This window comes from Vombatus ursinus, unplaced genomic scaffold, assembly GCF_900497805.2.
Source record: "Vombatus ursinus unplaced genomic scaffold, bare-nosed wombat genome assembly UNPS02014874.1, whole genome shotgun sequence".
NCBI classification, from domain to species: domain Eukaryota; kingdom Metazoa; phylum Chordata; class Mammalia; order Diprotodontia; family Vombatidae; genus Vombatus; species Vombatus ursinus.
Window position 1 is genome coordinate 14,843,006 of NW_020954652.1, and position 12,538 is coordinate 14,855,543.

The 12,538-nt window shown below is 35.9% G+C and overlaps 1 protein-coding gene across 1 annotated transcript in view; it reads right to left on the reverse strand.

Moving 5' to 3' along the window:
- The window catches only part of PTPRQ (protein tyrosine phosphatase, receptor type Q), a 268,160-nt gene that overhangs the window by 196,097 nt on the left and 59,525 nt on the right, over positions 1-12,538 (reverse strand). Inside the window, exons 10-14 of the mRNA XM_027842510.1 lie at positions 8,189-8,255; positions 4,974-5,135; positions 4,680-4,859; positions 3,684-3,791; positions 106-387 (exon numbers count right to left, since the gene is read on the reverse strand). Of these exons, the coding sequence (XP_027698311.1) occupies positions 106-387; positions 3,684-3,791; positions 4,680-4,859; positions 4,974-5,135; positions 8,189-8,255 (799 nt within the window). The remainder of the gene's footprint in view (positions 1-105; positions 388-3,683; positions 3,792-4,679; positions 4,860-4,973; positions 5,136-8,188; positions 8,256-12,538) is intronic.

A 12,538-nucleotide genomic window follows, 5' to 3' on the forward strand; every position in this document is an offset into this window, starting at 1 on the left:
CACAAGTGTATGCACACATGTACAAATACATGCATGAGTGCATACACATCATACCTACTATGTTTCTAGAAAAGGTGGTTACAAATGATTGTGAAAAACACTTACCAGTTTCCGAAGTCCTTACAGACCGCAAAGATGATAACTGATTGCCATGACCAAGTCCAGTGTAAGACCGTACAGAAATGTTGTAAAGGGTATAAGGTTTTAAGTCACTCAGAATGATATTTGTTGTAGAAGAGTTTTTAATGAACAAATGGGTGGTATTTCTGTAAATGACTTCGTAGGTGATGATGATTCCGTTTGGTTTTTCTGGTGGCAACCACTTCAGTTTTATTTCTGTAGGAGTCACATCCACAATCTCAACACCTCGTGGTGGTGAGTCTGGTTCTGCAAGAAGAAAATTTTGTTTTAAAAATAATATATTCAAGTTAGGTATCTTTTGTAAGCAGTTTCCTTAAATATTAGCAAAATTTATTATATGATACATCATTTGGCCCTAACACCCTTTTGTTTTAAAATAAGATGTGGAGGGACTATATTCATTAGGTGGCATATTTACACTGACATGAAATCACATATCCCTGAAGTAGGGAAGAATATATTATTGAAGGATGCATAGCACCTAAAGTCATTGGGTGACATGGATCATCGGCTCACACATTCACTCATTTCCTAACCCTGCAGTTACCTCACTGCCCCATACCCAACAGTCTTTATTCCTTAACAATCAAAGAGCATTTATATAGCACCTGTTATGTGATAAGCACCATGCTAAGTACTGGGAACACAAAGACAGCCCCTGTCTACAAGAAACTTATATTATATTAGGGGAAATATTATGACTGAGGGCTCAAAACTACATCAATCAGATATTTATACCTGATAGGGTTTAATCATCATTAACCTCAAAATATTCATATTCTTGTGGGATGTATAAAAAATTTGAGAGACATAATTTCTGGGTAATTAACCCTTTTATTAATTTAATTTAATTTGTGTATTTATTTAATTTTACTTTAATTTTGCCTCTCAAATTTTTTATATGTCACAGTTTATAGGGACTGGAATTGGAGCCAAGGCCCACAACCTTGCATGATGTTACAATCTAGGTTAACATTCAGTCCTGGCCCCAGAGCTCAATTTCCAAGCATCCAATAGAGAACTAGTTCCAATGATTAGCATTCCAACACCCTTTCTTCACAGGATCAGAGATCATACATAGGCAGCTAAGTGACACAGTAGATACAATTCTAGACCTGAGTTCAAATGTGACCTCAGGCATCTTGGGCAAGTCATTTAATCTCTGCCTGCCTCAGTTTCCTCATCTGTAAAATGATAATAGCACATTTCACTCAGAGTTGTGAAAATTAAATGAGATAATCTTTGTAAAGGGCTTTGCAAACCTTAAAGAAGACTATAAATAGTAACTATTATTATTACTGTTATTATAGGATCATAGATTTAGGGCTGGAAGGAACCTTTAAAGCCAACTATACCAATGTCTTCATTTTCATATTACAGATGAGGAAACTGAGATCGCAAGAGACTATAGGACTTGCCTGAAGCCCCATAGGTACTGAATAGCAAAGGCTAGTCTTTGAGTTTCAATTCCAGCATTAGGGTCACACCCGTTCCATATGTTTACTCACTGGTATTCAACACTGACTCAGCACATATTCAATAATTATTTACTTTCCATTCTTTCTCAAGAAACCATGCTACTGTGCTCATTTAATATTCATGCTATGTCTCCATCACACCCAAAACCAGATTTCACGTTACCGTACCAAACAGTATTTGACCACCGGCCCCAGAAGAAAAGTCCCAGCCCTTTTTAAATGGTCTAGAGAAAACATTTTTCTTTGCAGACAGCTGTGAGAATGCTGTGTCTTCCTTGCACAGCTCTCTAACTGTCCTCCTTCACAATTTTAACTACAGACACTCAAAACCATTTGCTCCAGCCATAAAGAGGATTCTTTTTTCAAGGCTCTTCACAGTTTTCTACTCATGTAAATTATTTCTGAATATATAATAAGATATGGATGATTCAATCAACTACCAGGAATAATGAAAACCAATGCAACTTTCTTGGGTATATTAGTGAGAAAAGGGTCATTGAGCCAGGAGAGCTTTGTTGTCAATCTGGGCTCTCACATTAACTACTTGTGTGACCTTGAAGAAGTCGTTTGACTTCTCTGAACTTCAGTTTCTTTATCTGAGATAAGAGCACCTGTCATATATCACAAGCTTATGATAAGAAAAACACTGTCTACCTTAAGGCACAATTGGTGTGAGTTTTCTTTCACTTGAAATATTTAGGTGATGTTAGCAAAACAAAAGCAATTGCAGGCATTACTTCCTAAGCTCGCCTCTTCACTTTATGACAGTATAGAACTTAGAATCACAGATATAGAAGTGCAAGAGACTTTAGGACCCTGGTGAACTTGAGCAAGTGATTGCATTTCTCTGGTCTCAATTCCTTGATCCTTAAAATGAGGGAGTCCAGTCAGATCATCTCTGAGGTCCCTTCTAGCTGCAATTGCATGATCCTATGATCACAGAGGCTGTTCGATCCAATCTCTTCATTCATTTCTTTTTTTAATTATTTTTTATTTGCAAATTTTCTCCCTTCCTCCACCCCTCACCCACCCGTTGAGAAAGTAAGAAATACAATACTCATTATATACGTGAAGTCACACAAAACATTTTCATATTGGCCGTGTTGCAAATTTTTTTAAAACGTGAGGAAAATATGATTCAATGTGCACTCAGAGTTCATCAGTTCTCTCCCTGGAAATGGATACCATTTTTCATCACGAGTCCTTTGGAATTATTATGAACTACTGATCAGAGTAGATAAGTCTGTCACAGTTGATTATTGTTACAATTATGTAATGATCATGTAACAATTATTGTCAACAATAATCAAGTACTGTGTACACTGTTCTGCTTCTGTTCACTTCGCTTTGCATCAACTCACATAAGTCTCCCAGGTTTTTCTGAAACTATCCCCGTCATCATATCTTATAACACAATAGTATTCCGTCATAAATCATATACCACAACTTGTTCAGTCATTCTCCAATTTATTGGCATTAATTCAGTTTCCAATTCTTTGCCACCACAAAAAGAGTTGCTATAATTTTCTTTCTTTTTTTTGGAGGCAATTTGGATTAAATTACTTGCCCATAGTCACACAGCCAGTAAATGTCTGAAGCTAGATTTGAACCCAGGTCCTTCTGACTCCAGGACCAGTGCTCTATCCACTGCTCCAACTACTGCCCCTAAATATATATATCTATATAGATATATATATACACACACATATATATACATATATACATATACATATATACATATACATATATACACACACATATATAAGTATATATATACATACATACATATATATGTCTTTTTTCCTTTTTCTTTGATGTCTTTGGGATACAGACCTAGTAGTGGTATCATTAGGTCAAAGAGTGTGCACAGTTTTATAGCCCTTTGGGGAACTCCATCATTTTAAAGATGAAGAATTTAAAGGACAGAGAGATAAAAGTGATGCACAGATAGTAAATAGCAGAGCTAGGACTTGAGTTTAGGTCCTCTGACTCCAACTCTGGCATCCTTTCCACCAGGTCATGGACAAAATAGATTTAAATGAAATGAGAATGTGATATTCTTACCATCTTCTGGGGTTTGTACAAAAATATCATTTTCTTCAGACAAAGCACTCTCCCCAACATTGGTTGAAGCAGCCACTCTCATTTTATACTTTGTGTATTTCTTCAAACCTACAAAAATAACCCACAAATGATTAAAAGAATCTCTCAGTTAACATTCTCAGACTAGATCCCCATAGCATAAAATACATGCTATGATGGGGGCGGGGGAAATAATTGATTTTGAGGACCATGCATACATCAGTCTAATCAGTCCCAACTCACCATAACTGCAACCTTCTAATATATGTACTTCAGAAACTTGCCCTGTAGACATGATCTTAGCTGTTTCCCTGGGACAGAAAGATTCTAAAGTTCAAAATGAATATTTGGCACTCTTAGGAAGACTTGGCACAATCATAGGCTATGAATTAGTCTGAATTCAGATGGAATGTTATTCCTTTGTCTTCAAAACATGGAATCAATGTTCTGCCAGATTATTCCAATTGATTTTTTTTGGATGGTTAAAGGATATCCTCATTAAGGCTCTTTTCTTTTTTTTTTTCTTTTTTGGTCCAGAGAACTCCAGGTGTAGAAACTCCCTCCACTCATGCAGATCAGCAACTCATCTGTAACTTATAGTTGTAGAGGGCTGCTATAAAGGCCTGAAAACTTAATTGACTGGCCCACAGTCACACTGTTGGCATGTGACAGAAGAGAAACTTGACAAAAAACTAGCTCTCTAACCATTCTACCACACTGCCTCTCATTTAAGTATATTCCCATTAAAATAGTGACCAATTTTTTGTGATAAAAATTGTCAAAGAAAATATATTTATCTGTCTTTTTCTTAGGTCTTGTTCTAGGATGCTCTTTAAAATTAGATAAAAATTTAAAAAAATTATTGTGACATGATACAATAATCCCCTAGAACAATGAAGATCAGTATGCCAAAATACCTAAATTCACATATTCTTTTCAGCAAAAACAGCAACCATTTTAATAAAAACAGTGTTCTACCTGTGATAAGAAAGCTGTTATCTAGAGTGGTCATCTGGAATGCTCTGTTTGTATCCAGTTCCATGGCATAAATTGTATAATGAGTTATTTTTCCATTGGGATATTCTGGTGGATCCCAATACAGCAAAATAGATGATGAGCTAATATTTTTATACTTTATAGACTGTATGGAGCTTGGCACTTAAAAAAAAGAGGGAACAGTTAATGATGATTGGAGAAAAAATAAAAGCATTAAAAAATCTTTGGATAGCAGGATCACTGACACGTAACTCATTCAGAGGAAACACACTTTACCTTGCTCACTTGTCCTGGCACTGAGAATGGTTGGTGGTCCTTCTCCCATAATTGTGAAAGCAGACACACTGATCGTATATTCGGTGAAAGGCACAAGCCTCTTTACAACATAAGACAGCTGTTCAGCTGAAATGTCGGTGAAATACGAATCACTTGCTGTTCCTGTTTGGAATAAGAAATAACTTTTGATCCCATAAACAAAATTATTCCTATTCACCCACCAACAGTTTTAAGCCTGAGTGCACATATTTGTTATTCTATCTTTGCTCCTGTTTTTATTGCCTGTGTAATGGGGATACTGGGAAGGCTAATTACTAAAACGATCACTATAATAAGAATGAATAAGATCCCAGCTATTACAGATTAGTTGTTATTGAATGATGTTGTATAGAAGTGGGGAATATGAGGTGTGAATCAGAAAGAATCAAACTTGTCCATACCCAGAAATCTGCATGCTAACTTATGGGAAAATGTTTATGAAAATACTACATTCATATGTATAGCATATATTGCCTTCCCAGCTGAGAAGCTGGTGTACACTGGTAAGGCATTGGGAAAATCCAAATTAAAGCCATGCACGTTTATAGAGTTCCTACATTTTACATAGTTTTATAGTCTTGTTCTAATTGGAGTCTCACAAAAACCCTATGAAGTAGATACCAGAATTATTATTATGTCCCATTAGAATGTAAGCTCCTTGGAGACAAGAGCCTTCTTCCTTTTGTATCTGTTGCCACCCTGCCTGGTATATAGTAAGTGCTTAATTCATGCTTGTCAATCGATTGATTGATCCCTATGGTACAGAGAGGGAAAATGAGACCCAAAGAAATTAAAGGAAATGCCCAGAAGTGGAATTTGAATTCATCTCTTTCTGACTTCAAATCCAGCACTTCATCCAAAATGATGAATCCCTAAAATATTCCCAGGAACAATTTTCCAGAATGACTCTCTTTGTATTATTATTTGTCCACTGAATATAAAAAGGGGAAGAGTAAGAATAATTCAATATTTAAAATGCTGAACATATTTGAACAAGATCGCTGCGGCTTTTAATGGTCATCGTCATTTTCTATACATTCCTAGAAACACGGATTCCCAACTCAGTATTTTACAAGCCAAATTAAATTATTATCATAAAGCAGGTTTGGAAAGTCAGTGGTAGGTATAGCCAAATTAGCATATCAGAAGCAGCTAGCTAGGTACACAGTAGGAGCTAGGAAGTTCTGAGTACAAATCTGGTCTCAGACATTTACTAGCTGTGTGACCTTGGGAAAGTCACTTAACCTTTCAGCCTCAGTTTCCTTATTTGTAAAATAAATATAATAATAGCACCTACATCATAGAGTGGTGAGAATCAAATAAGATGGCAAATATAAAGTGCTTTGCAAACTTTAAATCACTATATAAATTCTCGGTTTTGTGAGTAAATAAGTAGTGAGTGGAGAGGTAACATGGTGTCAGGCAATCCTTGGTTGTCAGGAAGACCAGGGTTCAAGTTCTGCCAATGACAGATATTCATTTTCTCTTTCTCTCTCTCTTATAATATATTATATTATACATTATTTTATAATATTTAAATGTTATGTAATACATTGCACATCATTGTATACTAGCTATAATATTTTATAATATATTGTATGTTTGTATATTATAATATTCAATAATGTATTATGTCATTTTGTACTACTCTAATATTTTATATTATTTTATAATTTATATATTATATCTTTTAGGTTTTATTATATTATATTTTGTATTACATACTGTATTATATGGAGAGCTATAGATATAGACACTAGATAGACAACCATGAACAAATCACTTGTCTTTTTTGTGTTGCAGTCAACTCCTTAAGATTTTAAACTTCAAAGAAAATGTGAATCTGCATGGGTCAAGGAGTTTCATGACATCGTAAGATCACAGATTTAGAACTAGAAGGGAAATTTGAATTTTTTTAATCTAACTTCCTTGTATTACAGACGAGGCTGCTGAGGTCTAGCTACGCATACAGGTAGTAATTGACAGAGGTAGGATTGGAATCCAGGTCTTTGATTCCAAAACTGGTGCTTATTTCCACTGTTCCCATACAGGTGGCAGCCTACCTTGACAAACTTATAGGCCAACACTTACCTCTTGGCTGTCTCTCTCCTCACCACCCCTTTCCACTAAACACAAACTATAGAATAATCAAAGTTGAACTTGCTTTCTATGTGCAATCCATGGTGTAATCAGAAATCAGTAATAAGCATCTAATACAAAATATGAGAATTCAAGATTTTAAAGCTATCCCACAGCATGGGATTCTGAGCTCTTAGTTTTATTCAAAAACTTTTTTTTTTGCAAAGCAGACAAATTATTGTATTAAGGAAAACAATAGAGCTCATTCTCATGGTAAATTTCATTAGAGGAAAATTAAACTGTATACAATTAATTTTGAATGGGCATGGCTTAAAAGAGTGGTGAGTGTATTATAAACTATTCTGTTCAGATGGTCTTTAAAAAAAAGAAAAGCAGTGAACTCTAACAAGCCTGTGTCTCCCAGGTTCTGTTTAATGGGTCACAAGTATGCCCATTCTTCTTTCAGAAACAGTAGGGTCCATTGACACCCCAGAGCAAGTGTATATACTAATGACATCACCATGTCATGGAGGTCACCTCCACCTGTTGGTCACCCCACACGCTAGAGTTGTAACTTTTTGACCTATTTACCTTCAGTGATGGCTGAAAACCTATTAGTCAAAAGCGGCAAAGAGAAGGAGGCTTGTAAAGGATTGGAAGATATGTTAATCCCCTACAATCACACCTGCTTTGGCAACTGTAATAACTGATTGTCTATGCAGCTTGGCCGATGACTCTGGGGTGCTAGTTTTTCTGGGAGGAAGGTCAGCTGGGTGAGGAAGGGGCTCTCTCCTGCTTGTGTGGCATTCCCATTTACTGCACAAAGTTATCTGCCAGTTTAAAAAAAAAAAGTAAGAAAAAAGTCTGACTCCACTCCATGACCCATTAATAATTTGGTTGAACTCTGTACTAAAGTAGCCAAGACATAACAGCAGCATGGATGGTTGAGACAGAAGTTACGGAGAAATAAAAATTTTATATACCAGTTGTTGAATAAAGTTCTTCATTTCCATTTGCTTGAGGAATGCTATTTTGAGAAAGGCTAGAAAAGAGAACTGGAGATCTTGCTGCCATATTGAAAAACATCTCTGCTGAGCCTTCGTATGATGTGGTCACTTCATTTATTAGACCCTCGGTTTCTGGAGTCATGGAGTCACCCATAAGCTGAAAAAAAAAATAAATCCTGATCTTCACAGTTACACTGAGCAGGGACTTAAGTGAATGATTATTTTAACAGTTGACGGTTTGCATACAGCTTTTTTACAATCGGTGCAGGATTGTTTTTCTGCCATGATTTATTTTTGTCAATTACTTTTACGACATTCCACTCTCTAGTTACTAAGAATTAGCTGTAACATAACACTCCAGTCACACTTACAAGAGGCCACTAGTCCATTTTGAGAATGGATTTTTTTTTGAGTGTTTGTTTGTGTGTGTGTGGATTTCACTTAGTTTCTTAAGGATGAAAATGGACATCTTCAGCAAGATATTTCAACTAAACATACAAATACTTCAAGTGATAATATGATACCCTGGATAGAGCAGTTGAGGTAATATAGGATAGAGAAAAGAGTTCTGGATATGAATTTGAGTTCATTCATTCTGCCTCTGATACCTTGGGCAATTCATATAACATCCTTGGTGCTCGGTTACTCCATATATAAACCAAGGGGAATGTGACTCGATGATTCTTCCTGCTCTAAATCTATGATATTGATTATTTATGTCAATTCAAATTCCAGCTCAGCCACTCAGTAGATTTGTAACCATAGGCAAGGCATTCTTCTATTATCCTTACTTCAGAATCCTGTTTCCTTCTCTGTATAATAGATAACAGTTCCTACCTCAAAAGTTTATTGTGAGGCTCAAATGAGATCATACAAGGGTAATATCAGTTAGTAGTACTAGTAATAATAATAGTCCATATTTACTGTTTAATAAGTGTGTTGAAATTTGACATAATGGTTAGAGAGCTGACTTAAGAGTCAGTAAGACTTGTGTTCATGTCCTACCACTATAATAATAACAATAAATAATACTAATAATAATAGCTAACACTTACATGGTACCTACTACACTGTGCTAGGTGCTTTCCAAATATCTCAATTGATCCTTATAACAATCCTGGGAGGTAGGTGCTATTATTATCCCCATATAAATGAGGAAACTGAGGTAGAAGTTAAGTGACTTGTCTAGTGTCTTCCAGCTAAGTGAGTGAGGCCATATTTGAACTCGGGTCTTTGTGATTCCAAGTAGACTGCTTTATCCACTGTACCACCTGTGTTGACCGTGGGCAAGTCATTCACTTAAGTCTCAAGGCTCTAGGCAACTCTCTAAGACTAAAAATTGTAGATGTTGTGGATAGAGGGAGTTTACATACTGGGAGCTCCCTATCCTGATGAAATCACAAGTATAGGAAGAATAAAAATGGAACTCTCTCTATAGGAACTTTTTCTGACAAAGTCATTTCTCTATAACTTACAGACATAGAGCGTGATGAGTACAATAAGTAGTTAAGTGACTTGCTCATGGTCAACAGAGCTAGTATAATATGTGTGAGAGGCAAGGCTTGACCATGGGTCTTCTTGACTCCAAGGTCATTGTCTGGTTAATATGGCACAGGGATTCATATCACTTAGTAGCATTACCTTACATTTCACCAACTTACTTCACAAAGTAGTCCTACCAACATAAATTCAATTGATCCTTTTAATAATCCTGTGAGTTGGGCAGGGTGATTTTTTCATCTCCACTTTAGAAGAAGCTCAGGCTTGGGAAAGCTAAATTACTTGTTCAGAGTCATACAATGAGAGCTGCTGAACACAAGACTAAGACTTCTAACTTCAGGTTTAATGTTTTTTCTACTCTTCTACAAGTCTGATGGAGGGAAAATTTCTGGACAAAATTTTTTTTCAAAATGCTTAGCTTTATATTTACAAAGATATTTATAGCAGTTCTTTTTGTGGTGGCAAAGAATTGGAAACTAAGGTGATGTCCATCAATTGGAGAATGACTGAACAAGTTGTGGTATATGATTGTTATGGAATACTACTGCACTATAAGAAATGACAAGCAGAATATTTCAGAGAAACCTGGAAAGACTTATATGAACTGATACGAAGTAAAGTGAGCAGTACCAGGAGACTACTGTATACAGTAACAGCAATATTATGTGATGATGAACTGTGAATGACTCAACTTTTCTCAGCAATATAATGATCCAAGACAATTCTAAAGGACTTACAATGAAAAATGCTATCCACCTCCAAAGAAAGACCTGATGAAGTCTGAATATAGATCAAAGCAAATGTTTTTCCTTTATTTTTCTTGGTTTTTTTTTTGTCTGTGTTTTCTTTTGCAAAATGGCTAATACAGAAATATGTTTTGCATACCTTCACATGTATAAGCTATATAAAATTTTTGCCTTCTCAAGGTGGAAAAAGTAGAGAGGAATTCAGAACTCAACATTTAAAAAAAAAGAATGTTTAAAAAATTACAACTAATTGAGAAAAATGAAAACCAAAACACTTGGCTAGAGCATGCCTTGCTTCATTGTACACATTTTTATTTTATAACCAGCATATCAATTTATAATTGAAAGATTTTCCTGACTTCTCAGAAACATACATCTAGTTCAATTCAATTCATTTCAATTCCATAAATTCTAAACATCTTTTATGTGCAAAACACCTTATTAGGTAGAGATTAAAAGGGTATATTCCTTGTTCTCAAGGAGCTCAAGGCTCAAATTACTAGCAAGATATGATCCTTGCACAAAAAATACAATAAAGGATATAATTTGATAGTGCCAAAGGAAAGATTCAAACAAAGGGCTCTAAGAGAATTTCAGAATGGAAATATCATTTTCAGCTTGGAAATGCCTTTAAGGAGAAGAGAGCACCTCAGATGGGCTTTAAAGAAAGAAGATTGCAAAAGATGAAGATGATGGCATGATTTTGAATGAAATCAATGAATAGTAGCTTCAGTTAACTGAATTGTAGAGAGTTATGTGGAATAAATCTAGGAAGATAGGTTGGAATCTTGTTGTGGAAGGTTTTAAATGACTGGTTAAGGTGTTTCAGTTTCAAACAATAGGCAAAAGAGAACCAAGAAAGGTTTTCGAGCAGGACGGTGAGACAGGGTAAGATATGAACATTTTATATGTATATATTTGCAGGTGTTAAGGAAGAATTGAAAAGAGGAAATATATGCAGGAAGCAGGGAGACGAGATTAGAGGCTGCTGAAATTGTTCAGGCAAGAGGTGACAATGGCCTGATTTGAGTAGTGAGTGACATTGTGAGTAAAGAGGAGGTAAAAGGTGAAAGAGACACTGTTTGGCTAGAATCACTGGAATGTGGCAAGTGACTCATGTGAGTTGAGATGAAGAAGGGAGATGAAGAGAGGTTTGATTTTTGGAACTCAAGTAATTTGAAAAGATGGCACTTCCATAAGCAAAAAGAGGGAAGCATGAGACTTGGGATGATATGAGTTCAGTTTTGGACAAGCTCCAAAAAACATGTATCTTAGAGTGTCTGAAGTCCTGACTATGTCTGCTTAATTTGTAGCCTATGATATGAGGCTGGCTGCTCCAACCATACTTCACTCATCATACTTCACCCTGTCATCTCCTCACCAACCTTGTTATTTCAGAAATGCCCTCTATGTCCACCACTCTGCCCCCATTTTCCAAAGCAATACTTCCATGGCTACTCAAAAAAAAAAAAAAAGGTGTTTCAATCTCTTTTCCCATGGTTCTTTTTTTACCATCCCTCTAAGTTTCCAAACCAAAATCCCCCCCTTAGCCTCCATTCCTCTATATCTGTTGCTTCTCTTTATTAGAATGTAAGCTACTTGAGGAAAAGAAAAGTTTAGTTCTTGTCTCAAGTACTCAGCACAGTACTCGGCCCATAGTAAGTGTGTAATATATTTTTAAAATTTATTTGCTAATTAATTCAATCTTTTGATGTATTCATAGGATATCCAAGTTAGGATTTCCATCAGATAGTTGGAATTCCAATGTGCATGAGAGGGAATGAGAGGGAACATATATATTTGGGAGTTTTGGGATAAAGGTAAGAAATAACAGAAGCCATGGGAATAATAGAGACAAACAAGGAAGGGAATGAAGAAATATAAGAGAAGAGGAACAAGTATAGGGCTTTGGGTAACATCCTATTTTGGAGATCAAGAAAAACATTAAACCAATGAAGGAGAATAAGGTTGATGCTTTATATCTGGGTGAAGTTATTTTATTGTTGTTCAGTCATTTCAGTTGTGCCCAACTCTTCATGACCCTGTTTGGGGTTTTCTTGGCAAAGATACTGGAGTGGTTTGCCATTTCCTTCTCCAGATCATTTTACAGATGAGGAAACTGAGGCAAACAGGGTTAAGTGACTGCCCAGGATCACACAGCCAGTAAGTGTCTGCGGTCAGATTTGAATCCAGA